The 27,467-nt window shown below is 47.8% G+C and overlaps 1 protein-coding gene across 3 annotated transcripts in view; it reads left to right on the plus strand.

The window, feature by feature from the left end:
- SACS (sacsin molecular chaperone) overlaps positions 1-26,455 on the plus strand; it is a 41,278-nt gene extending 14,823 nt beyond the window's left edge. Inside the window, exons 6-9 of one of the 3 annotated variants that reach the window (XM_040266786.1) lie at positions 784-2,278; positions 2,983-3,074; positions 9,505-9,531; positions 13,573-26,455. In XM_040266786.1, the coding sequence (XP_040122720.1) occupies positions 784-2,278; positions 2,983-3,074; positions 9,505-9,531; positions 13,573-25,130 (13,172 nt within the window). In that variant the 3' untranslated portion in view covers positions 25,131-26,455. Of the gene's footprint in view, positions 1-783; positions 2,279-2,931; positions 3,075-9,504; positions 9,532-13,572 lie in introns of those variants that run through there. The other 2 variants (XM_040266787.1, XM_040266788.1) reach the window with 2 other exon arrangements.
- The last annotated feature ends 1,012 nt before the right edge of the window (positions 26,456-27,467 follow it).

Below are 27,467 nucleotides of genomic sequence, written 5' to 3' on the forward strand. Positions count from 1 at the left end.
AGAACCAGCACACTTACGTGGGATGGGTTCCCTGAGTGCTGGCCTCTAATCCAAGGACTTGCCAAGGCCATGCGTTCTGCTCTCCAGCCACCAGGCTTCCTCCTGACACAGTTTCAGTAATGGGAATGCAGATGGGACTGTGGACAATGGGGGCTGGGGACCAGCCTTCTTGACTGGGCGCGGGGGTGGGCTGGTGGACACAACATTTCCTACTGAAAATACCCCAGAGCTCAGGATTTGGTGCTTGTGGTACCTAAGCCTGTAGTCGGTGACCCCGCGTGTCACAGGTGGACCCCATAGAGGTCTTGTGTGAAGGTTATGTCCTCAAGTCACTGTCCATTTCAGACTCACTCCAGGACGCCTGCTTGAGATCACCTGTTCTTTCTCATTCTCTCAGAGAATCTGTGGTTGAAATTTTGTTTTGCACACAGGCTGCAACTCTGTTCTGTTTAGTTGGGTTCACAAGCCTGTAGGGAGAGTGTAAATATCGAAATATTCCTTATGTATTTTAATTAATTTAGTAAATGCTTGAAGATACATCTTAGGTTTTCACAATAATCACTTAAAGCCTCTCAATGCCTGGTGCTTTTTGAATCTAAAGAGAAATCATTTTTTGCATTCAAAGAATTATGTTTCCAAAGCAAGACTTAGTTCATTTTAAGATAACTCTGTTCAGAATCCTTCTGTGGCTCATGCTTCTCCATGTATAACTGTGCAGTGTAATTGTGATTATCAGTGTCAGTATAGTTCAGAGTTGATGGTGACTTGAATTTTCCTTTGCAGATGTTCCTTGCATCTTTAGTGGTGACCAGATTGGCATGTTAGATCCTCATCAGACACTGTTCGGTCCGCACGAATCAGGCCAGTGTTGGAATCTCAGAGATGACAGCAAAGAAATTAGTGAGCTTTCAGACCAGTTTGCGCCGTTTATTGGCCTTTTTGGAAGCACCAAGGAGACGTTTGTGAAGGGCAGCTTCCCAGGGACGTTCTTCCGTTTCCCGCTTCGGCGGCAGCCCTCCCAGCTCAGCGGGACCCTCTACAACAAGCAGAAGGTACTGGAGCTGTTTGAGTCCTTCCAGGCGGACGCGGACACGGTGCTGCTCTTCCTGAAGAGTGTGCAGGGCGTGTCCCTGCACGTCCGCGAGGCCGACGGCTCCGAGAAGCTGGTCTTCAGAGTGACGGCCCACGAGCCGGCAGCGCCGGCGCCAGAGCGGCCAGGGGCGGTGGAGGCGCTGGGGGCCGCCCTCAGTGACTACTGTGAGCGGGTGCCCAGCGGCGGCGTCACGTGCGTCACGTACCCCGTGAGCATCGTCCTGGAGGACGGGGGCGCCCAGGGCGCCCGGGAAACGTCTTGGCTGGTGTGCAACAGCGTGGGCGGCCGAGGTCTGAGCGCGCAGCTGGACGCGCTGGCCGACGAGCTGCGCTTCGTCCCAGTCATCGGCATCGCCACGCCCCTGCCGGGCCCAGCCGAGGAGCACGGGGCCGGAGGCGCGGCGGCTGGGTTCTCAGGGAAAGCCTTCTGCTTCCTCCCCTTACCGCCGGGCGAGGAGAGCCGGACTGGACTCCCGGTCCACGTCAGCGGCTTCTTCGGGCTGACGGACAACCGCAGGAGCATCAAGTGGCGGGAGCTGGACCAGTGGAGGGACCCGGCCGCCGTGTGGAACGAGCTGCTCGTGCTGAGCGTGGTGCCCAGGGCCTACGCCGCCCTCATCCTCGACGCCATTGCCCGCCTGCGGGCCGGCTGCAGCCCCAGGCTGCCGCTCTCGGAGGCTGGGGTCTACGGGCTGTGGCCGGACGCTGCGCAGGTCAAGCTGCCCTGGCGGCCGGCGCTGGAGCCACTGTTCCAGGAGCTCTTCCAGCACGAGGTGCTGCCCTCCCTGGGCGGCCACTGGGTCCCCCTGGAGCAGGCATGCTTCTCGGATCTGGACGAGGGCCTGGACTACGCCCCGGCCGTGCTCCGCTTCCTGCAGCACTCGGGGAAGGAGGTGGTCCGGGCCCCAGCCCACCTGGCTGCCGCCGCGCAGCTCATGGCCTCCAGCGCCGGGCCGCTGACGCAGGTGACGCCTGCGTGGACCCGGCAGGTGCTGCGGAAGGCGGGCCTGGGCGGCGCGGGTACGCCCGAGAGGCTGCATTTGCTGGAGTTCGTGCTCTCCGACCAGGCCTACGGCGAGCTGCTGGGGCTGGAGCTGCTGCCGCTGCAGAGCGGGGCCTTCGTCCCCTTCTCCTCGTCTGCCTGCGACCAGGACGTGATCTACATTGCCTCAGAGGAGCACCCCAGGTAGGCGGGGCACACGTCAGTGTGCGTGCGGCCTTAGGGGGCTCTGCAGAGCTGCTCCGTTAGAAAGAACACACCGTTACGTTCTAAGGTGGAAGGGCCTCCAGATGTTTATCCGTTAAAAAGCGGTCCAAGCCGTTGTTCCTGGAAATTCTAATAGAACGTAGAAAAGAATGGCTACAAAGAGCTAGTAATAACTAAAGTTAGTCAAAAGGAAATTATTTTGATGAAATTAAATTCACGGAAATACTCGAGAAAGTGAAGTCACTCAGTCGTGTCCGACTCTTTGCGACCCTGTGGACTGTAGTCCACCAGGCTCCTCCGTCCATGGGATTCTCCAGGCAAGAATACTGGAGTGGGTTGCCATTTCCTTCTCCAGGGGCTCTTCCCAACCCAGGGATCGAGCCCGGGTCTCCAGCATTGCAGGCAGACGCTTTAACTTCTGAACTACCAGGGAAGCCCCAGGATGCCTATTGACATTTCAGGGAATACAGTACATGTTTCTCTAAGGTGTTCTAGGCCGTCCTTGGGTTTGCATGCTGCCTCAGGGTTTAAAGCCACACCTGGATAGTACTGGATTACAAGGATTGCGTGTGATTTGAGGTGTGCCTTATAACTTAGGTAAAATAGTGAGCACATATAACTGGCTTGAAATTATATCGTTGGACTTATCTACTTAAAATTGCTGCATTTCTGTCACTTTTAAGGTCCCTTTTCCCAGGTCTTGAAGGAAGATTTCTTTTGGATAACTTGAAGCCTCACCTTCTAGCTGCTTTAAAGGAAGCTGCCCAAACCCGAGGTATTATAGCTATTTTAGCTTTTTTAAAATAAGCGTAATTATAAAAATGTGAACAATTTATGTGTTTCCTGTTAAGTTGAATGAATATGGAATTGCCTATTGGTCAGCAGCTCCATACGGTTCAACCTCATGAACTTGTGGTCTGAGATGTATCAGTCGTGGATGCTGACTTCTGTCCGAATGTGAAGGTGGTCCTGTATTTAGAAACCTGTGTTTAGGGTTAGGGTGTGGCGGTGGTCCTAACCCCTGCACAGTGCCTCATGGGCCTGCAGTACTTCCCCATTTCTTTCCCCATTTTTGCCCCCGGTCTCCTCCCTGGTGGCCCACGTGGCAGTGAGAGCACTGCTGTGGCTTAGGTGGACACACGAGGGGAGACGGGGTCCGCCTGCTCTGCCCCCACACCACCTGCCTCCAGGGTTCCACGTGGTTGTGTTGGGGTGGCTTTGGGGACCTGCACGTTGAAAAGAGACCTGTGCATCAGGGTCGGGAGGACTCCTGGGGCCGAGGCAGGAAAGGGTGTCCTCTATCAGGAGTCCTTTTTAGGAAAAGACAGAATAATTGAGGGGGAAATCACCATGGTTCTGTTTAACCTTATCTTTCAACTTTTGTGAACACCTTTGTAAGACTGTTGCCTGAACTTTTTTTGTTTGTTTGTTTATATTCTTTCAGCCACTCTTTTTTTTTTTTTTTTAAATTGAAGGATATTGAACTTTTTTAAAAGTTAGATATTGGCCTGAAAAATTCTGGGTTTGTTCTACTAGGTAAGGTTGTAAAGCGTGCTCTTTGTGATGTGTCTTTTGTACTGTGTGCTGGTTTGTTTTCAAAGGTAACGGCTAAAGGAAAGCTTTGCTAATGGTTATGCACCTTCATTCCTGTAAATGGAAGCAAAAGGAGTTGGGGCTTGGGGTGTTGATTCAGGATGGAGTGCAGGGAGGCTGTGGGCAATGCGGTGTGAGCCGGAGGGGGTCCGGACGCTGCTGTTCCCTGTGTCAGGAGCTTTAGAAGAGCCTTGTGGGGAGTCTTAATGTGGATTCTTTCCTATGACTCTGCCATTCTCTGCTCCAAAGTTTTACAAGTTCTTACTTCCCAAGTTCCTATTATTTTCTTATGTAAAATATTACATTGCAATACAGTGTACACACAGAAAAGTGTACTTATCTTAAACATAGGTCTAGTGGAATTTTATAAGCTGAACACGCCCAGATCAGAACCAGAAGACTGGCTGCCTCTCCGAGATAGTCCCGACCAACCAAGGGCAACTGTGACCCTGACTCTCGACAGCACAGATGGACTCAGGGCTTCCGGTGAGGGGATCCATGTGCACACAGTCTGTTGTGGTCACTTGCCCTGAATTTGGGATCATCTAGTTTGGTGTCCGCAGTTGCAGACCATTCTTTCTCACAGCTGTGCTGTTTCATTGTGTGGTTTCACTTTGTTTTGAAGGGACAATTTTTGTTCATGTGCGTTAGTTTCTGAGGTAGGTAGGGAGTTGGAAATCAGTTGAAGATTATTCAGAATCAAATCAGGTTCAAAGGGTAGAAGACCAGCAGGATAATGTTGGTCTTACTTAGAATTTTCAAGTACTTTGTGGCACAGGGCATGGCCACAACCTCTTCTCTAGCCTCGCATGAGTGGGGACCTATCGTAATATTTTTGGGATGAGTTACATTTATCTATTGTTAACTCAGTAATTTGACGTCTTTGTAAAGCTGAGTCTTCCCACTCTGTGTGTATTCTCATTTTCTCATCTACTATGAGTTCTGATTTGTTATTTTGGAATCATCTGTAAACTCTGGGTTTTATCTCTGGTTCCCGGTTTTACACTAGAAGGGATGTCTTTGCTGTTATTGTCACCTGTGATGTGCAGCTAGTTATCCCAGGAGTTGTCTTCCCTGTCACTTATCTGGATTTAAGTATTAATATTAGCCTGCCACCCTTGTGATTATTTAATCATCCTGGTCTCTAGCCTTTCTGGTGTCTTTATCTGACCATGTGGTGAAGGGACTGCCTCCTGGGCATCCTTCCTATTGTTTTGTACCATTAGTTCCAGACATAAATGTATTTTTGATGTCACTTTATCCCCATGAACAGATTTACTGCTTGGAGAGCATTATGGCGTAGGGCCAGTGGGGACTCAGTAATGACCCCCTTGCTTTCCTTTCCTGGGACTCCAGTTGGTGAAGGAAGATGCAGAGAGGAACCAGTGGGCAGACCTTACTGGTCAGCCCTGCATCACTGCAGTAACCCTGGTCTTGGGGGCGTGGCTTAGGGCACACTGTGGGCCTGTACTGTGACCTCTGGGGTGAGATGGATGAGCTCACCAGGCTGGTCACAGGCAGCGCTGGGGACCTCAACTTCCCGGCACGCCCTGCACTGTGGAGCTGTGGTAGCTACCCCGGGCGTCCCCCTGGGCAGGGGCAGGCATTTCTTCTTACACTGAGCAGTCGATGAGCCAGTCATCTTGCTGGTGTGTGGGGCAGGAGTATGAGAAGAGAAGCCGAGAGGGCTGCATCTGTGGGGCTCGCTTCCTACGGTGGGAACGTCACAGATGTGAAACATCAGTGAATCTTTTTGGCTGCAAAAACAGATTATGTTGATCCTTTTGCTGACACAAAGCACTGTGGGCTTTTCTTTCCTGATTATAAGTAAAATCTGATTGGCCACATTTGGAAGTACAGCTGCATGGGAAGTGTTTTCTTTGGCAATGGGTGTAGCCCCAACAAAATACCTCATCATGTGATAGTTTTATCTTCCACTTGTTTCACATGTAAAATCCTCAGCTAAGTACTATGGTACTGATTGTACTGTCACTATTTAACTCTGTCGCCTCTCATTTGCAGTTGCACGCTTCAGTTCAGTCAGTCAGTTAAGTAGCTCAGTCGTGCCTGATTCTTTGCGACCTCATGGACTGTTGCACGCCAGGCTTCCCGGTCCACCACCAACTCCCAGAGCCTAACTCATGTCCATTGAGTCGGTGATGCCATCCAATCATCTCATCCTCTGTTGTCCCCTTCTCCTGCCTTCAATCTTTCCCAGCATCAGGGTCTTCTCAAATGAGTCAGTTCTTCACATCAGGTCACTAAAGTATTGGAGTTGCAGCTTCAGCATCAGTCCTTCCAATGAATATTCAGGACTGATCTTCTTTAGTATGGACTGGTTGGATCTTGCTGTCCAAGGGACTCTCAAGAGTCTTCTCCAACACCACAGTTCAAAAGTATCAGTTCTTTGGTGCTCAGCTATCTTTATAGTCCAACATCTATACATAACTACTGGAAAAACCATAGCTTTGACTAGACAGACCTTTGTTGGCAAGGTAATGTCTCTGCTTTTTAATATGCTGTCTACATTGGTCATAACTTTTCCTTAAAGGAGTAAGCATCTTTTAATTTCATGGCTGCAGTCACCATCTGCAGTAATTTTGGAACCCAAAAAATAAAGTCTCTCACTGTTTCCATTGTTTCCCCATCTATTTGCCATGAAGTGATGGGACCAGATACCATGATCTTAGTTTTCTGAATATTGTTTTAAGCCAGCTTTTTCACTCTCCTCTTTCACTTTCATCAAGAGGCTCTTGAGTTCTTCATTTTCTGCCATAAGGGTGATGTCATTTGTATATCTGAGGTTATTGATGTTCATCCCAGCAATCTTGATTCCAGCTTGTGCTTCATCCAGCCTGGCATTTCTCATGATGTACTTTTCAAATAAGTTAAATAAGCAGGGTGACAATATACAGTCTTGACGTACTCCTTTCCCTATTTGGAACCAGTCTGTTGTTCCATGTCCAGTTCTAACTGTTGCTTCCTGACCTGCATACAGATTTCTCAAGAGGCAGGTCAGGTGGTCTGGTATTCCCATCTCTTTAAGAGTTTTCCTCAGTTTGTTGTGATCCACAGAGTCTTCTCCATTTGGGGGAAACAAAGCCAACCTTGACTTTAGTTTGCTTTCTGTGTAGTCCAGCATCCGGGGGAGTGGTACGTGCTTGTCGTCTGCACTTGCTCACCATCTGTTGTCTCTGCAGACGCACTTTTCATTCAGTGCAATAAAATTGCCTGACTGAGATCACCAGTTATGACTTTTTAAAATTTATTAAATCTAGTGAAATTGTTTTGTTCTTCTTGCCTGGTCCCCCTGAGGCTTTGCTCCTACTGGTCACTCATCTTTGAATCCCCGGCTCTCTCATTGTCCTGATACTTCTTTGCCTGCTTTCAAGAATTATTTGTGAATTCCTGTTCCTTAGTTGACGCCTTAATGAGGGTCAGTTCAGGAGCTCCTTATGGTCTTTGGGCCTCCTTGTTCACCCAGGTCCCTTGATCACACACGTGTAGTGGTCTGTACATCTTCTGTTGGTGCCCAGTTTCAGGACTCACAGTGCAGTGCAGGGTAGGGGGTATGGGCCCAGGCTGTGTCAGTGCACAAATCTGGGCTCAGACTTGATTCCTCCATTGTGTGAGCTTCAACAGATTACCTGATGTCTGTGAACCTCTTTCCCCATCAGTGACATCCTTCCAGAAAAGTGTATCTAGGGCACTTGAGATTCAACTACATGAAAGATTGCTTTCTTTCTTACAAGTGTAATGAAATGAGAATAAGGATTGAGTGGAGGATGGCAGGCAGTGCCAGCCTACCAGCTGAATTTTATCCAGTTTGCATGATGGCCATCAGGCAGGCTATTGACAGCCTCTCCAGTGATATTTTAGTTTGGCAGGCTTTCTCAGAAGATAAGCTGGTGTGCATGGAGTGTGTAGTTTAACATGAAACCTGGCTCATGAGAAACACTGTTGTCATTCTGTCCGTGGAGCTCCTCAGGGAGCTCAAAGTCCATGCCTTCCCCACTCGAGTCCTCATCTTGTGTCCATATCTGTCTCGCCTCTTGTGTGATCTTTCCTTGTGAGCACGGCACCATTACCACCCTTGTTCTCATGTCTCTGGGCTCTGGGGATGGAATTTCTGCGTTGCCCTTCTCCGGCTGTGCTGTGAGCCCCCAGGGCCTCCTCCTTGCCGTGCTTATCTCATCACTGTCCGCTGATGGGTTCCAGTGTGTGTCCTGGCTCCAGACAGGTCCGGTCTTGTTTGTGTGGCCTGTGGGGCTCCTGTGACTGGCCTCCAGAGACCAGAGTTCCCTTCATCCAAGAGAGCAGAGCCCTATGAGGTTTGTCACCCCGACGCGGCACAGTGCCCACTTTAAGGTGGACGCTTGGTAAAGTTTTCTTTTACACAAATTCAGGTTTTCGCGTATCTGTGTTTCTGCACACAGCATCCCCTTTGCTTAAAATACTCTCTTTCCTGCACCCTGCCTGCGGGCTTCTGTTCATCTCTTTGCGTTCAACCCACAAGTCTCCTCCACAGAGAGGCTCTCTGTGCCACCCACTGCCACCCCCCCTCCCCCGCCCCGCCATGCCCCTGCCCCTGTAGGCCACGCAGACCTGTGTCACTCGAGCCTGTCGCCGCCCTTTTAATCCTCTCTGCCTGATCACAGCCCCGGTTTCCTGGGCCAGACAGACTAGGAAGCCACCCACTAGTCTCTTTCATGTTCCCAGTGCCAGGTTGATAGGCTGATGCTGAGCTTCCGTTGCTGGGCTAGGTGGGATGAAGCTGCGGGGACAGGGATACAGGCAGGCAGATGCTTGTAGTGTGGCCATGAGTCAGAATTTCTTTTCAAATGCATATCTTCTGTGTCTTATTTGTTTTCCACCTTCATCCTCCTCTGAGGGATAGAGACACTGAGGCTGAAAGAGCTTGAAGGACTTAGGACTCTCTGGAGCTTCAGAGTTGGGGTGAAGATTCTGTTGTTTTGTCTTTTCTATTATAGGTTATTTCTGTATTAAGTTACTTGAGTAAATGGGTGACTCTTGGAAATTAGAAGAGCAGGTAAATGGGTTTTGGAGGAAGTAGAAGAAAAGCAGTTGAATCAGACATATGGTAGGAATGCTTCGTAATTTGGATTTAGTTTGTATTGAAAGTGAAAGTTTATATTGAAAGTGCTCAGCCATGTCCAACTCTTTGCAACCCCATGGACTATACAATCCATGGAATTCTCCAGGCCAGAATACTGGAGTGGGTAGCCTTTCCCTTCTCCAGGAGATCTTCCCAACCCAGGGATTTAACCCAGGTCTCCCGCATTGCAGGTGGATTCTTTACTAGCTGAGCCATAAGGGAAGCCCAAGAAAACTGGAGTGGGTAGCCTATCCTTCTCCAGCAGATCTTCCTGACCCAGGAATTGAACCTAGGTCAATTATATTGAAGTATATCCTTAAATCTTAAATATATTTTCTGCTATGTTTGGAGTTTGTTTATGGCTTTTCTTTTACATAATGATGTGTAAGATTCTGAAAACAGTGCTATCTTAAGATTCAGAATAATTGTTGTAGCCATTATGTGAAAACTGTGACAATTCCGGCTTTTTCTAAGAATGGATTTAATTATATTCTAGCACAACAACTTCTCTGGGGATACTCAGGTATGATGACTGACTAAATGTTGTATTCATTTGCAGCCTGATGTTTTTGTTTATTTGATTCTTTGAATCCAGTTTTTTCATTTACCCCAGTAGCTAGAAGTTGTATCAGTATTATTTTCTGGTGCTAACAATTAAAGGAGAGAGGAAACTATACTAGTAGAGTACATAGGTGGTTGTTACACATACCACAATCAGGCCATGTTTCAGTTCATAGAACATTTAGTCTCAAATGAAACAATTATGCTGAGATTGGTATTTAAGCTGTGGGATTTAATGGAAGGGTGAGAGTGCCCACACTTGTTACATGATGAGATTGAAATGGACAGAGGGACATCCATTCTAGGATCTCTGTCAGTGAAGTGTCAGTTATTGACTATCTTTTTATAAAAAGTTTTGATAGACTTGTATTATTTTCCTCCAGTTCGTGTTTCCCTTGGAAAATCAGGATATGAGATTAGCTTTATAGAAACTGTTTTTATAGTAAACATTATTTTTGGAGTCAGTCTATTCCTTGAAGCTAAAATTAATTTAGAAGCTAAGTCACTGTTATAGTGATAATTCATGTAAGTATTAACCTTGTTTTCTAGCTTGTAAGAAAAGTGGCTGATCCCTCACAGCTACCGTGACTGCATTCCTACATCTTTAAGGAGTGATCACAGCGGAAGGCAGAGTCTTGTTGTCAACAGGCTGCATGGTTAGCCACCTGCCCAGGGCGGGGGGTGCTGTGGGTGGTGTCGGCCACCCCCTGACTTGTTGTCTGTCTCCTGTTCAGGATGGAAGCGAGGGCGGCGCTGCAGTGCCACTGCTGACTTCTACTCGCAGTGCTGTTCTGAGCCAGCCTGGTGCCCTGTGGAGTAGAGGGAGGCTTCCCTGGGCCCTTGCAGAGCGCCGGGAGCACCGGGCTGGCCACCAAGCTGCCCTCTCCATCCCTGTGTGCTGCTTTTCTGTCCTTTGTTTCCTTTTTCTTCCTTTGAAGATTTGACTGACAGATGGCCTACAGTTTAACTGGCACCTCATCTTATTTTCAAGTGGACTGTAGCATCCTGTCTCCATCCACGTGGAAAATCTTCCTCAAAGTGAGGGCTGAACCATAGATTTAGCATGCTGATGGTTTTACCTTGAGCTGACCCACAGTAAAGCACAAACCAGTCTGAGCAGAGTTGTTCCTAAATAGTTACCACTGATAAACACTCTCTGTCTCTAGAAACATGCCTGGCATGAAATACTTAACCTCTTTTGACAGTGCTGATAATTCTAAAGGCAGGGCCACAGAAGCACAAGTCATTTAATAAACGCTGTTGAATTATTTTATGAATATTGGTTGAGGTGCTTCACAATTTCAAGGGTGCCCCAATCCAGGGCATGGAGACATTTTTCTGTGTTAACATTTATACTTTAGGGTAAAAGCTGAAAGCTTAACTACAAAATAAACAGAAATCAGAACTCCAGGTTTAATTGACTTCTGTGCTTAGAACTGTCTCTTACTACATTTTCTCTCTCCTTTATTTTCCATGATTTGTTTCATCAGAGCATGACTGGCTAATCGCATGTTACATGTGGTGTGTGCGTCAATCGCATGTTACATGTGGTGTGTGCAATCACATGTTACATGTGGTGTATGCGTGAATCACATGTTACATGTGGCGCACACAATCGCATGTTTCATGTGGTGTGCACAGATCGTTGACATTTTATTTGCACATCGATACTAGACAGCTGTCCTGAAGGTAGGTATGTGGCTTATAGGCTGCTAAATTCCATGCAAGGTTATTGGAAAGGATTATCGGCAGAGTGCATGTTGGGTGGCAGTTATTAACATGGAACACAGTGTGCTGCACATTTGGTTTTTCTGTTTTTTGAGTGTTCTGAATTTTAATTTCTAACTCTTTTTTTGTATCTTTGGTATTATATCCTTGCCTTGTGATTTGGATATTTTATTATAGTTAATTCAGTAAGCATTTTTCAGAACATTAAAAATGAATTAAAAAATAATATTTTAATGGGACTCACAGACCAAGGAGGCTGTGCTAGTTAGACTATAGACAAGATTTTGTGACTTCTTAAACACTACTGCCTGACTCACCCTAAGTGACATAGTGTCAGTTCAGTTCAGTTCAGTCACTCAGTCGTGTCCGACTCTTTGCGACCCCATGAATCGCAGCACGCCAGGCCTCCCTGTCCACCACCAACTCCCGGAGTTCACCCAGACTCACGTCCATAGGGTCAGTGATGCCATCCAGCCATCTCATCCTCTGTCATCCCCTTCTCCTCCTGCCCCCAAACCCTCCCAGCATCAGTCTTTTCCAATGAGTCAACTCTTCACATGAAGTGGCCAAAGTACTGGAGTTTCAGCTTTAGCATCATTCCTTCCAAAGAAATCTCAGGGCTGATCTCCTTCAGAATGGACTGGTTGGATCTCCTCGCAGTCCAAGGGACTCTCAAGAGTCTTCTCCAACACCACATAGTGTAGAAACTGACAATAATCAGGACTTGGGTACTGGTGTCTTCAGTAGCTGCAGAAGTGTGTCCTTGCTTAAACTTCTGTGGCAGTAATTTTAAAAGTCTTATTGTAACATGAGAGAGAATCTTCTTGATAGAAGTTAAGGCCATCTCCCTGGTGTGTGAGTCTGTGAAATAAGAGTGTCGTTCCCTGGTTAACAGATAATGATGGATAAAATTTCAAGGGGCTTGAGGTGTTCCCCTTTTTATTTTTTTCCAAAATTAGTCTTTCCAGAGTCTAGATATTATATGTATGCTAGGGAAAAAATGGAATGTTAGTTTGCATAATATTGAATTTTCGATGCTTTTTATTTCCCTGTATAGGCAAATACATACCCACAGGTATATTATGTTATTTTAAAATTTTATTATTCCTGGTATTGTAGACAAATGCACGGAAACACAAAATGTGCTTAGAAATAAAATGTTATTTTCTAGACCAGTGGCTGAAAATCAGCAAACATGTTTTTTCCCCAGAGAAAACCTTACCAGCCTCCTGGTTTATCATCAGTCCCAGAGTGCTGCTACCTGGTGGGGAAAGCATGCCATCACAGCTGGCTCCAGTGTCCCTTGCTTATCCCTGAAGCGCTGCTCCCAAGGCCAGAGTCCAGAAGAGTGCCCTTTCCTGGGTGATAAGCACAAGTGAACTCTGCCTTGGAGGGTCGTGGCCGTGCTCCCTGCCTGGACACGCACAGAGCATCTCAGAGCTGTAACCTCGGCCCCTTCCTCTCTCCAGGGAGCCCTCAAGTTCCAGAGAGGCCGTGCTAGCCCCCTCTCCTCAAACGTCCAGTCGTGGTGGACAGGAAGCTCCAGGCTCCTGGCTGCCTCAGCTCCTGCAGCCTGGGTCAGCTAGGACAGGGACATCAGTCCCCATACCCTCACCTGGAGCCTCACTTTATCCTTTCAGCTGCTCTGCTCCTGGGAGCACCACAAAGAAAAATTCTTACAGGGCCTGCTTATAAATTATCCTTATTAAAATGATGCTTCTTTAAGCTTTATTCACATTTTCTTTGATGCTCTTATTTGTGGTCAAATCACCACTAAAAATTATTTTCCATGTTGATTCCATTTGTATGATACTATAGGGTAATTTTTTAAATGCATGTAAATGCATTCTATATATTTATTTAAAATAAGCACTTCCGGGGCTTCCCTGGTGGTCCAGGGGCTGAGACTCTGTGCTCCTGATGCAGGAGGCCTGGCTCAATCTCTGGCCAGGGAACTAGATCACACTTGCTACAACTAAAGGTCCCACATGCTTCAATGAAGACTGAAGATCTTGCGTGTCACAGCCAACACCTGATGTAGCCAAATAAAATAAATAAATAACATTTATAAAAAAATAAAGCAAGCACTTTCCAGAGAAAAATATTACTTCTCTAGGCTCTGTCAGCACAATTATGCCAAATTGTTGCATTTTTACAGTGTGCTTAAAACTCTCAAAGTGACTTTCTAGGCCTATCTAATATGCAAGAATATGCAAGTTAAATAAGTGACAGTAGACTTGTATGTACTCATAGCATCTCTTTATGTGACTTGCAGGAAGACCCTGCACTCAGCTTCAGCTCCTGAATCCAGAACGCTTTGCACGTCTTATCAAAGAAGTAATGAACACATTCTGGCCTGGCAGAGAGTTGATTGTCCAGTGGTACCCATGCGATGAAGATAGAAAGCACCCATCTGTGTCATGGCTTAGGATGGTGTGGAAGCATCTCTATGTACATTTTTCAGAGGATCTGACTTTATTTGATGAGATGCCGCTCATCCCCAGGACCCCACTAGAAGAAGGGCAGACGTGTGTGGAGCTCATCAGACTCAGGGCTCCTTCATTAGTCATTTTAGATGATGAGTCTGAAGCACAGCTTCCAGAATTTTTAGCAGACGTGGTACAGAAGCTTGGAGGGATTGTTCTTAAAAAGTTAGATGCCTGCATACAGCACCCACTTATTAAAAAATATATCCACCTGCCCTCGCCAAGTGCTGTGCTGCACATCATGGAGAAGATGCCTCTGCAGAAGCTGTGTAACCAGGTTGCATCGCTGCTTCCAACGCACAAAGATGCCCTGCGTAAGTTCTTGGCCAACTTGACTGAGAGCAGTGAGAAGGAGAAGAGAATAATTCAGGAGCTGACAATATTCAAGCGCATCAACCATTCATCCAGCCAGGGGCTGTCCTCCTACACCAAGCTGAAGGGCTGCAGGGTCCTGCACCCCACGGCCACACTCCCAGCCGGCCTGCGGCTCTCCATCTCGGTGGTCGACAGCAGCGACGAGGCCACCATCCGCCTGGCGAACCTGCTGAAGGTGGAGAAGGTCAGGACTACCAGCTGCTTGAAGCTCATCTTAAAAGACATAGAAAGTACATTTTACTCTGAAGAAGAGGTGACACACCTTGTGCTATGGGTCCTTGAGAACCTGTCCTCTCTCAAAAGTGAGAACCCAAATGTGCTTGATTGGTTAACGCCACTAAAGTTTATTCAGCTCCCACCAGGGCGGCTGGTCATGGCCAGCGAACTCTTTGACCCTGACGTAGAGGTGTTGAGGGACCTCTTCTATGACGAAGAGGAAGCTTGTTTCCCACCCTCGGCCTTTACCTCCCCAGACATTCTTCACTCTTTAAGACAGATTGGCCTGAAAAATGAAGCCAGTCTCAAAGAGAAAGATGTTGTGCAAGTGGCTAGAAAAATCGAAGCCTTACAGGCCAGTTCTTGTCCAAATCAGGACACTCTCCTGAAGAAAGCCAGGACACTCTTACTGGTTTTAAATAAGAACCCTGCCCTGCTGCACTCGTGTGAAGGGAAGGCGACCCTAAAGAAGATAAAATGGGTTCCAGCTTGCAAGGAAAGGCCCCCAAACTACCCAGGCTCCTTAGTCTGGAAGGGCGACCTCTGTGAGCTCTGTGCACCCCCTGACATGTGCGATGCAGCCCATGCCATCCTGGTTGGCTCTTCACTTCCCCTCGTGGAAAGCGTCCATGTAAACTTGGAGAAAGCTTTAGGCATCCTCACAAAACCTGGTATCAATGCTGTCTTAAAGCACTTTAAGATCGTTGTGGATTGGTATACATCAAAGACCTTTAGCGATGAAGACTACTACCAATTCCAACATATTTTGCTTGAAATTTATGGATTCATGCATGATCATTTAAATGAAGGGAAAGATGCTTTCAGAGCCTTAAAATTTCCATGGGTTTGGACTGGCAAAAAGTTCTGTCCTCTCACCCAAGCTGTGATAAAACCATTCCATGATCTTGACCTTCAGCCTTATTTGCATAGTGTGCCTAAAACCATGGCAAAGTTCCACCAGCTGTTTAAGGCCTGTGGCTCAATAGAGGAGTTGACAGCAGATCATATTTCCATGGTCATTCAGAAGGTGTATCTCAAAAGTGACCAAGACCTCAGTGATCAGGAAAGCAAACAGAATCTTCATCTTATGTTGAACATTATCAGGTGGCTTTACAGCAATCAGATTCCAGCAAGCCCCAACACACCAGTTCCTATACATCATAGCAAGAACCCTTCCAAGCTCATCATGAAGCCAATTCATGAATGTTGCTACTGTGACATCAAAGTTGATGACCTGAATGACTTACTGGAAGATTCTGTGGAGCCGATCATTTTGGTGCATGAGGACATACCCATGAAAACTGCCGAGTGGCTGAAAGTCCCATGCCTCAGTACAAGACTAATCAACCCTGAGAACATGGGCTTTGAGCAGTCAGGACAACGAGAACCGCTGACAGTAAGGATCAAAAACATTCTGGAAGAGTACCCTTCAGTGTCAGATATCTTTAAAGAGCTTCTTCAAAATGCTGATGATGCAAATGCAACAGAATGCAGCTTCATGATTGACATGAGAAGAAACATGGACATCCGAGAGAATCTCCTGGACCCGGGGATGGCGGCGTGCCACGGGCCGGCTCTGTGGTCGTTCAACAACTCCCAGTTCTCAGATTCAGACTTCGTGAACATAACCAGGCTTGGGGAATCTCTGAAGAGGGCCGAAGTTGACAAGGTTGGGAAATTTGGTCTTGGGTTCAACTCTGTATACCACATCACTGACATCCCTGTCATTATGAGCCGAGAGTTCATGATAATGTTTGACCCGAACATCAACCACATTAGCAAGCACATTAAGGACAGGTCTAACCCTGGGATCAAAATTAACTGGAGCAAACAGCAGAAGAGACTCAGGAAGTTTCCTAATCAGTTCAAGCCATTCATGAATGTGTTTGACTGTCAGTTGCCCCTGACGGTGGAGGCACCCTACAGTTATAGTGGGACTCTGTTCCGACTGTCCTTCAGAACCCAGCAGGAAGCCAAAGTGAGCGAGGTCAGCAGCACCTGCTACAACACAGCTGACATCTACTCTCTGGTGGATGAGTTTAGTCTCTGTGGACACAGGCTCATCATTTTCACTCAGAATGTAACCTCCATGTACTTGAAGTACCTGAAGATTGAGGAAACCAATCCCAGCTTAGCACAGGACACAATAATCATTAAAAAAAAACCATGCTCCTCCAAAGCGCTGACCACACCTGTCATCAGTGTTCTAAAAGAAGCCGCTAAGCTCATGAAAACTTGTGGCACCAGTAACAGAAAGCTCCCCGCTGAGGCCCCCAAGTCATCTTGCATCCTGCAGATCACAGTGGAGGAATTTCACCACGTGTTCCGAAGGATTGCAGACTTACAGTCACCACTTTTCAGAGGTCCAGAAGACGACCCGGCTGCTCTCTTTGAAATGGCGAAGGCGGGCCAATCCAAAAAGCCGTCGGATGAGTTGCCCCAGAAAACCGTGGATTGTACCACGTGGCTGATCTGTACCTGCATGGACACGGGGGAGGCACTCAAGTTCTCCCTGAGTGAGAGCGGGAGAAGGTTGGGCCTGGTCCCATGTGGAGCTGTGGCGGTTCTCCTTGCTGAAGTCCAGGACCAGAAGTGGGCTGTGCGGCCACAGGCTGGAGAAGTGTTCTGCTATTTACCCCTGCGGATAAAGACGGGATTGCCAGTTCACATTAACGGGTGCTTCGCTGTTACTTCAAACAGGAAAGAGATCTGGAAGACAGACACGAAGGGGCGCTGGAACACCACCTTCATGAGGCACGTGGTCGTGAAAGCGTACTTGGAGGCTCTCAGTGTGCTGCGTGAGCTAGCTGCCAGCGGAGAGCTGATGGACTACACTTACCACACTGTGTGGCCTGACCCTGACCTAGTGCACGACGACTTTTCTGTCATCTGCCAAGGGTTTTATGAAGACATCGCCCATGGGAAAGGGAAGGACTTGACGAGGGTCTTCTCTGACGGGTCCACGTGGGTCTCCATGAAGAACGTGAGATTTCTGGATGACTCCATACTTAAAAGAAGAGATGTTGGTCCAGCCGCCTTCAAGATATTTTTGAAATACCTCAAGAAGACAGGGTCGAAAAACCTTTGTGCTGTTGAACTTCCTTCTTCGGTAAAGCTAGGATTTGAAGAAGCTGGCTGCAAACAGATACTGCTGGAAAATACGTTTTCAGAGAGACAGTTTTTTTCAGAAGTGTTTTTCCCAAATATTCAGGAAATTGAAGCAGAGCTCAGAGATCCTTTAATGAATTTTGTCCTAAATGAGAAAGTTGATGAGTTCTCAGGGATCCTCCGTGTTACCCCATGTATCCCCTGCTCTCTGGAGGGGCATCCTCTGGTTTTACCGTCAAGATTAATCCACCCTGAAGGACGCGTCGCTAAGTTATTTGATACTAAAGATGGACGATTTCCTTACGGTTCCACTCAGGACTATCTAAACCCTATTATTCTGATCAAACTAGTCCAGCTAGGTATGGCGAAGGATGACATTTTGTGGGACGACATGCTGGAGCGTGCAGAGTCAGTAGCTGAAATTAATAAAAGTGATCATGGCGCTGCTTGTCTACGAAGTAGCATCCTGTTAAGTCTTATTGATGAAAAACTGAAAATAAGGGATCCAAGAGCAAAGGATTTTGCTGCAACGTATCAAACAATCCCCTTCCTCCCATTTCTGACAAAGCCGGCAGGTTTCTCTTTGGATTGGAAAGGCAACAGCTTTAAGCCTGAAACCATGTTTGCGGCAACTGACCTCTATATAGCTGAGCACCAGGATATAGTCTGTCTTTTGCAACCAATTCTAAATGAAAATTCTCATTCCTTCAGAGGCTGTGGGTCTGTGCCCTTGGCAGTGAAGGAGTTTCTGGGTTTGCTCCGGAAGCCCACAGTTGAGCTGGTTGTAAACCAGCTGAGAGAAGTTGCAAAGTCAGTTGATGATGGGATCACGTTATACCAGGAGAACATCACCAATGCTTGCTACAAATACCTCCACGAGGCGATGATGCAGAGTGACAGCACCAAGACGGCAGTCACTGAAAAGCTGAAAACCTTTAGCTTCATTCTCGTTGAAAATGCGTATGTCAACTCAGAAAAGGTGGCTTTTCATTTAAATTTTGAAGCAGCCCCATACCTTTATCAATTGCCTAATAAATATAAAAATAATTTCCGTGAACTTTTTGAAAGTGTGGGTGTGAGGCAGTCTTTCACTGTGGAAGATTTTGCCCTCGTTTTGGAATCCATAGCTCAAGAAAAAGAAACCAAACAAGTAACAGAAGAGAATTTTCAGCTCTGCCGGCGAATAATCAGTGAGGGGATATGGAGTCTCATTAGAGAAAAGAAACAAGAATTTTGTGAGAAAAATTATGGCCACATATTATTGCCGGATACTAACCTTAAGCTTCTCCCTGCAAAGTCTCTGTGCTATAATGACTGTCCCTGGATAAAAGTGAAGGATAGCACTGTCAAGTACTGTCATGCAGACATACCCAGGGAAGTAGCTGTGAAACTGGGTGCAGTACCAAAGCGGCACAAAGCCCTGGAACGGTATGCATCCAACGTGTGCTTCACGACACTGGGCTCGGAGTTTGGGCAGAAAGAAAAACTGACCAGCAGAATTAAGAGCATCCTCAATGCCTATCCTTCAGAAAAGGAGATGCTGAAAGAGCTGCTTCAGAATGCTGATGACGCAAAGGCCACGGAGATCTGCTTCGTGTTTGACCCCAGGCAGCACCCAGTGGACAGGATATTTGATGATAAGTGGGCGCCCTTGCAGGGGCCAGCGCTGTGTGTGTACAACAACCAGCCTTTCACGGAGGATGACGTCAGAGGGATCCAGAACCTGGGCAGAGGCACCAAGGAAGGGAACCCTTGTAAGACCGGGCAGTACGGGGTGGGGTTCAACTCCGTGTATCACATCACAGACTGCCCCTCCTTCATCTCCGGCAACGACATCCTTTGCATTTTTGACCCTCACGCCAGGTATGCACCAGGGGCCACATCCGTCAGTCCTGGACGCATGTTCAGAGACCTGGATGCGGATTTCAGAACTCAGTTCTCGGACGTTCTGGATCTTTACCTGGGAACCCACTTCAAGCTGGACAACTGCACGATGTTCCGGTTCCCTCTCCGTAACGCAGAGATGGCAAAGGTTTCGGAGATCTCATCAGTTCCATCATCGGACAGGATGGTCCAGAACCTCCTGGACAAGCTGCGGTCAGATGGGGCAGAGCTGTTAATGTTTCTTAACCACATGGAAAAAATCTCTATTTGTGAAATAGACAAAGCCACGGGTGCCCTGAACGTGCTGTATTCCGTGAAGGGCAATATCACTGATGGGGACCGGCTGAAGAGGAAGCAGTTTCACGCGTCTGTCATCGACAGCGTCACAAAGAAGAGGCAGCTCCCAGACATCCCAGTGCAGCAGGTCACCTACACCATGGACACTGAGGACTCTGAGGGGAGCCTCACCACATGGCTCATCTGTAACAGGTCTGGCTTCTCCAGCATGGACAAGGTGTCCAAGAGTGTTGTGTCAGCGCACAAGAACCAGGACATCACGCTCTTCCCTCGAGGGGGTGTGGCCGCCTGTATCACCCACAACTACAAGAAGCCCCACAGGGTCTTCTGCTTTCTGCCGCTCTCTTTAGAGACGGGGCTCCCATTCCACGTGAACGGCCACTTTGCACTGGACTCGGCCCGCAGGAACCTGTGGCGAGACGACAACGGGGTCGGCGTGCGCAGTGACTGGAACAGCAGCCTGATGACGGCGCTCATCGCACCCGCGTATGTGGAGCTGCTGGCCCAGCTGAAGAAGCGCTACTTCCCCGGCTCTGACCCAACTCTGTCGGTCCTGCAGAGCACGCCCATACATGTTGTCAAGGACACGCTGAAGAAGTTCCTGTCGTTCTTCCCCGTCAACAGGCTGGACCTCCAGCCAGACCTGTACTGTCTGGTGAAGGCACTGTACAGCTGCATCCACGATGACATGAAGCGCCTCCTTCCAGTGGTGCGTGCTCCCAGCATCGATGGCTCCGACCTGCACTCCGCCGTTATCATCACCTGGGTCAACATGTCCACCTCAAATAAAACCAGGCCATTCTTTGACAATCTACTGCAGGATGAGCTACAGCACCTTAAAAACGCAGATTATAACATCACCACACGCAAAACGGTCGCAGAGAATGTCTACAGGCTGAAGCACCTGCTCCTGGAGATTGGCTTCAACCTGGTTTATAACTGTGACGAGACTGCTAACCTGTACCACTGCCTTGTAGATGCCAACATCCCCGTGAGCTATGTCACCCCTGCCGATGTCCGGGCTTTCTTAATGACCTTTTCCTCCCCCGACACCAACTGCCATATTGGGAAGCTGCCCTGTCGTCTCCAGCAGACCAACCTGAAGCTTTTCCACAGTTTAAAACTTTTAGTCGATTATTGTTTTAAGGACTCAGAAGAAAGTGAGTTTGAAGTGGAGGGCCTGCCCCTTCTTATTACCCTGGACAGTGTTTTGCAAACTTTTGATGCAAAACGTCCCAAGTTTCTAACAACATACCATGAATTGATCCCATCCCGCAAAGACCTGTTCATGAACACGCTGTACTTGAAGTACAGCAATATTTTACTGAACTGCAAAGTTGCGAAAGTGTTTGACATTTCCAGCTTTGCCGACCTGCTGCCCTCTGTGCTGCCCCGTGAGTACAAGACCAAGAGCTGCACCAAGTGGAAAGATAGCTTTGCCAGTGAGTCTTGGCTGAAGAATGCCTGGCATTTCATCAGCGAGTCCATGAACGTGAAGGAGGACCAAGAGGAGACAAAGCCAGCCTTCGACGCTGTCGTGGACACCCTGAGAGACTGGGCCCTGCTCCCAGGAACAAAATTCACTGTGTCGGCCAACCAGCTTGTGGTCCCTGAGGGGGATGTCCTGCTCCCGCTGAGCCTCATGCACATCGCTGTCTTCCCAAACGCCCAGACTGATAAGGTTTTTCATGCCCTCATGAAAGCTGGCTGCATTCAGCTGGCTTTGAACAAAATCTGCTCCAAAGACAGTGCATTTGTCCCTCTGTTGTCCTCTCACACGGCCAACATAGAGAGCCCCACAAGCATTTTGAAGGCTGTGCATTACATGGTCCAAACCTCAACGTTTAGAACTGAAAAATTAGTGGAAAATGACTTTGAAGCACTTTTGATGTATTTCAACTGCAATTTGAATCACTTGATGTCCCAAGATGACATAAAAATTTTAAAGTCACTTCCATGCTACAAATCCATCAGTGGTCGCTACATGAGCATTGTGAAGTTTGGAACATGCTACGTGCTTACAAAAAGTATTCCCTCTGCCGAAGTGGAAAAATGGACGCAATCATCATCCTCTGCATTTCTTGAAGAAAAAATACACTTGAAAGAACTGTATGAGCTGCTGGGTTGTGTACCCGTGGATGATCTTGAGGTATATTTGAAACACCTCTTACCAAAAATTGAAAATCTCTCTTACGATGCAAAACTAGAGCATTTAATTTATCTCAAGAATAGACTGTCGAATGTTGAGGAGCTGTCTGAGATTAAGGAACAACTTTTTGAAAAGCTGGAAGGTTTATTGATAATCCACGATGCTAACAACCGACTAAAGCAAGCAAAGCATTTCTATGACAGAACTGTAAGAGTTTTTGAAGTTATGCTTCCTGAAAAATTGTTCATCCCAAAAGACTTCTTTAAAAAACTGGAGCAACTTATAAAACCCAAAAATCAAGTTGCATTTATGACCTCTTGGGTAGAATTCTTAAGAAACATTGGACTGAAACACATCCTCTCTCAGCAGCAGTTGTTGCAGTTTGCTAAGGAGATCAGTGTGCGAGCTAATACGGAAAACTGGTCTAAGGAAACGCTGCAGAACACGGTCGACATCCTTCTCCATCACATATTCCAGGAACGAATGGATCTGTTCATGGGGGACTTCCTGAAAGAACTGTCTCTGATCCCCTTCTTGTGTCCAGAGCGGGCCCCTGCAGAGTTCATCCGATTTCACCCTCAATATCAGGAGGTGAATGGAACGCTCCCCCTCATCAGGTTCAGTGGCGCCCAGGTGAACCCAAAGTTCAAGCAGTGTGATGTGCTGCAGCTGCTGTGGACATCCTGCCCCATCCTCCCAGAGAAGGCCACGCCCCTAAGCATCAGGGAGCAAGCAGGGAGTGACCTCGGCCCCCAGGAGCAGCTGGAGCAGGTTCTGAGCCTGCTGAATGTGAACCTCGACCCCCCCGTGGACAAGGTCATCAACAACTGCAGGAACGTGTGCAACATCACGACGCTGGACGAGGATATGGTCAGGACTAGAGCCAAGGTCCTGAGGAGCATATACGAGTTCCTCAGTGCCGAGAAGAGGGAGTTCCGTTTCCAGCTGCGGGGTGTTGCTTTTGTGATGGTGGAAGATGGCTGGAAGCTCCTGAAGCCGGAGGAGGTGGTGATCAACTTGGAGTACGAGTCCGATTTCAAGCCGTATCTGTACAAGCTGCCCTTAGAGCTGGGCACCTTCCACCAGCTGTTCAAACATTTGGGTACTGAGGACGTCATCTCCACCAAGCAGTATGTGGAGGTGCTGAGCCGCATCTTCAAGAACTCCGAAGGGAAGCAGCTGGACCCGAATGAGATGCGCACTGTCAAGAGGGTTGTTTCTGGCCTGTTCAGGAGTCTGCAGAACGACTCTGTCAAGGTGCGGGGTGACCTGGAGAACATCCGGGACCTCGCACTCTACCTGCCAAGTCAGGACGGCCGACTGGTCAGGTCGAGCATCCTGGTGTTCGACGACGCTCCGCACTACAAGAGCCGGATCCAGGGCAGCATCGGGGTGCAGATGCTGGTGGACCTCAGCCAGTGTTACTTGGGGAAGGACCACGGCTTCCACACCAAGCTCATCATGCTTTTCCCCCAGAAGCTGCGGCCACGCCTGCTGAGCAGCATCCTGGAGGAGCAGCTGGATGAGGAGACCCCCAGGGTATGCCAGTTCGGAGCGCTGTGCTCACTCCAAGGCCGGCTGCAGCTCCTGCTGTCCTCTGAGCAGTTCATCGCGGGCCTCGTCAGGATCATGAAGCACGAGAATGACAATGCCTTCCTGGCCAACGAGGAGAAGGCCATCCGCCTCTGCAAGGCCCTCCGTGAAGGGCTGAAGGTGTCCTGCTTTGAGAAGCTTCAGACCACACTACGGGTGAAGGGCTTCAACCCCATCCCCCAGAGCAGGAGCGAGACCTTCGCTTTCCTGAAGCGGTTTGGGAATGCCGTCATCCTGCTATACATACAGCACTCAGACAGTAAGGACATCAACTTCCTGCTGGCCTTGGCCATGACGCTGAAGTCGGCGACTGACAACCTGATCTCTGACACATCCTACCTAATTGCTATGCTGGGGTGCAACGATATTTACAGGATCAGCGAGAAGCTTGACAGCCTAGGCGTGAAGTACGACTCTTCAGAACCATCGAAACTTGAACTACCAATGCCTGGCACACCAATACCTGCTGAGATTCATTACACCCTGCTCATGGACCCCATGAATGTCTTTTACCCGGGAGAGTACGTCGGGTACCTTGTCGATGCTGAAGGTGGGGACATCTATGGGTCGTACCAGCCAACGTACACGTATGCCATCATCGTACAAGAGGTCGAAAGAGAAGACGCCGATAACTCAAGCTTCCTAGGAAAGATTTATCAGATTGACATTGGCTACAGTGAATACAAAATCGTTAGCTCTCTGGATCTGTACAAGTTCTCACGGCCAGAGGAGAGCTCCCAGAGCAGAGACAGCACCCCCTCCACCCCTACCAGCCCCACGGAGTTCCTGGCCCCCGGTCTTCGAAGCGTTCCACCCCTCTTCCCTGGGAGAGAGAGCCTCAAGACCCCGTCTTCCAAGCATCATTCCCCCCAAAAGCTCAAGGCTACTTCTCTCCCAGAAATTCTAAAGGAGGTGACGTCTGTGGTGGAGCAAGCCTGGAAGCTTCCTGAGTTGGAGAGGAAGAAGATTATCAGGCGGTTGTACCTGAAATGGCACCCTGACAAAAACCCAGAGGACCACGACATGGCTAATGAGGTTTTCAAGCATCTGCAGAATGAGATTAACAGGTTAGAGAAACAGGCTTTTCTCGATCAAAATGCAGACAGAGCCTCGAGGCGGACTTTTCCCACCTCAGCTACCCGGTTCCAGTCGGAGAAGTTCTCCTTCCAGAGATTTTACACGTCGTGGAACCAGGAGGCCACGAGCCACAAATCCGAGCGGCAGCAGCAAAATAAAGAGAAAGGCCCACCGCCAGCTGGGCAGACGTACTCCCAGAGGTTCTTTGTCCCCCCTACTTTTAAGACGGTCGGCAACCCAGTGGAGGCGCGCAGGTGGCTGCGCCAGGCCAGGGCCAACTTCTCGGCTGCCAGGAACGACCTACACAAGAACGCCAACGAGTGGGTGTGCTTCAAATGCTTCCTGTCTGCCAAGCTGGCTCTCATCGCGGCCGACTACGCTATGCGGGGCAAGTCCGATAAGGACGTGAAGCCAACGGCCCTGGCACAGAAGATTGAGGAGTACAGTCAGCAGCTGGAGGGCCTGACCAACGATGTCCACACCCTGGAGGCCTACGGTGTGGACAGCTTGAAGACCAGGTACCCTGACCTGCTGCCCTTCCCGCAAATCCCCAATGACAGGTTCACGTCCGAGGTCGCCATGAGGGTGATGGAATGTACTGCCTGTATCATCATAAAACTTGAAAACTTCATACAACAGAAAGTGTGAGGCAACACCGGGGGAGAAGTGGGGAGCTAGGTCCTGGACATGCCGTAGCACAAATATGACTCACTGTCCTTCCTTAAGCCTCGTCGCCAGCATTCAGGGATGGTGAAGCACATGGGGGTTGATCAGGTAGAATCTCGGCCTTCTTACTAGCGTGGATGTCCACAGGGGACCTTGACCTGAGAGAGTAGTGTTTCGAGGCTGGTGGTGAACTTGAAATTGCTGGATGCGGCTGGCTGGCTGGCCAGCACCTCTGTGAACTGCACTTTACACACCAAAGCTCAGCGGTCTGTTAGAGTCTCTGGATCTCTGGTTGGTGGTGGGGGGTGGGAGGAGTTAGTTTTATGTTTTTGATGTATGCAGTATTTTTGAAGGAGCTAATGAAACACTGGACATATCAATGGTTGAAACAAATTAAGGATATTAGGTCTGTGGAGCTTTATCGTTTCTTTAAGCAGATCCTCTTGGGTGCATTATCAGCTGGATCTGATTATGAGCCTGTTGCAGTTTTACATACTAGATACTCAGCACATGTGTAACATGGTACAGTATTTTATCCTGAATACTACTTGATTGAGACTCTGCAGACAGCCTCCACTGGGGTTCCTTGAGTGCCCTTCACATCCTCTTCCTGGAGGTCCCCCTCCCTGGGCCTGCAGGCATCCCAGATCATGAAGGTGGCATTACGGGAGACCCGGTGGTGGCCCCTGTTCTCACTGGATGTGAATATTGCTTTTGAGAACCGCTTGCCAAAGCCACGCCCGTCACCTGTGAGGGCATTTGCTTGATGTTTGTTTGTATGTGTTTCCCACAAACGCCCTAATTTATATGGTGTGGTTGGACAGGATGTGATCTTTCATTGTCTAAAGGTGCTGCACTCAACATTTTTTGTCCTTCAACATGGCACTTAGTGGAGTTTTTTTTTCTTTGGATTTCACTCTGAAGACATTAAAAAATTGTAAAATCATGTGACAATATCCAGTAGGTTATAAAAGAGGAATTATCAGCTTGTGTCTTCCCCATGAATAATTCAGAACTGATGTTTAATTTTTATCATGTTTGAATGTCCTATGAACGTTATATCCCTTGCAGAATATAAAAGATAATTAGTTTATTTAAGTGTGCTGGCTGTAAATGATGTGCAGTATAATATTTTATGCAATTAAGGGCTTATGGGACATATTACCACTTTTTTTACTTATACTGGTAATAAGGAATGTTTGTGCCTCCACTATTGTATTGCTTCTGGATGTGAGCCATGTGATGATTTCTGCTATTATAAGTGCCACAATTTTAATAAAGCAAATGTACATATGAAGTCATTATAACTGGTATTTCTTGAGAAATAGTTCCTTGAAAATCAAACTTAGTATCTTCCTGTATTAAGATTTGACATGCTGTGTATATGTATGTTTATTGGAAATGCTAGGATAGAACTTTCCTATATATTTTATACTGGAATTTTAAGAGGTTTCTTTTTATGATTGAGTATAAAGTACTTGGTATATACTCAGTTTATTAGGTGCTCATTGATTTTGTTAAGAGTTGATTTTATTTCACCTTTTTAGGGAATGTGATTAGTTGACATTTATGATTTTTGTTGTTGTTCACTTGCTAAATTGTATCTGACTCCTTGCAACCCCCCTCCCATGGACTGCAGCATGCCAGGCTTTCCTGGCCTCCCCTATCTCCTGGAATTGGCTCAAATTCATGTCCACTGAGTCATGATGCTGTCCAACCATTTCATCTTCTGTCTCCCCCTTCTCCTTTTGCCTTCAATATTTTCCAGCATTAGAGTCTTTTCCAATGAGTTGACTCTTTGCATCAGGTGGCCAAAGTATTGTAACTTCAACATATGTGATACACATACGTATTTGGAAATATATGAAATAGAATTATTCTGTAGTAGAGGCTCGATGGATGCCGACCTTGCTTCAGGGAAGGGCTGTGTGCTGGGGCTAGTTCACACCTGAGCCCTAACAGGTGGGCGATGTTCCTCTTATACCTGAGGCACAAGTTTTCAAACCCTACACACCAAACTTGGGGTTCTGTGTCCCGGGGCCCCCCAGTTCTGGGTCTCCAGCTATCTGGGACTTTTAAGTTCTTGCTACTTTAAAACTCAGATTCAACACTTGGAATGTATTTTATTGCTTTTGGATATTAAAATGTACACAGAAAATTTTGGCCTTTATGATAGTTGATGTAGTTGGTATTTTGTGTTTTTTTCTAGACTTCCTTTAACAGAAAAATTATAGGTCTGCAGTCCTTTACATGAAGCCCTTGCATACAAATGTATTTCAGAATTTGGATTTTAGAAAGTTAATACTACTGTGTATAAAC

The sequence above is a fragment of the Oryx dammah genome, unplaced genomic scaffold, assembly GCF_014754425.2.
Source record: "Oryx dammah isolate SB20612 unplaced genomic scaffold, SCBI_Odam_1.1 HiC_scaffold_24, whole genome shotgun sequence".
In the NCBI taxonomy this organism is placed as follows: Eukaryota; Metazoa; Chordata; class Mammalia; order Artiodactyla; family Bovidae; genus Oryx; species Oryx dammah.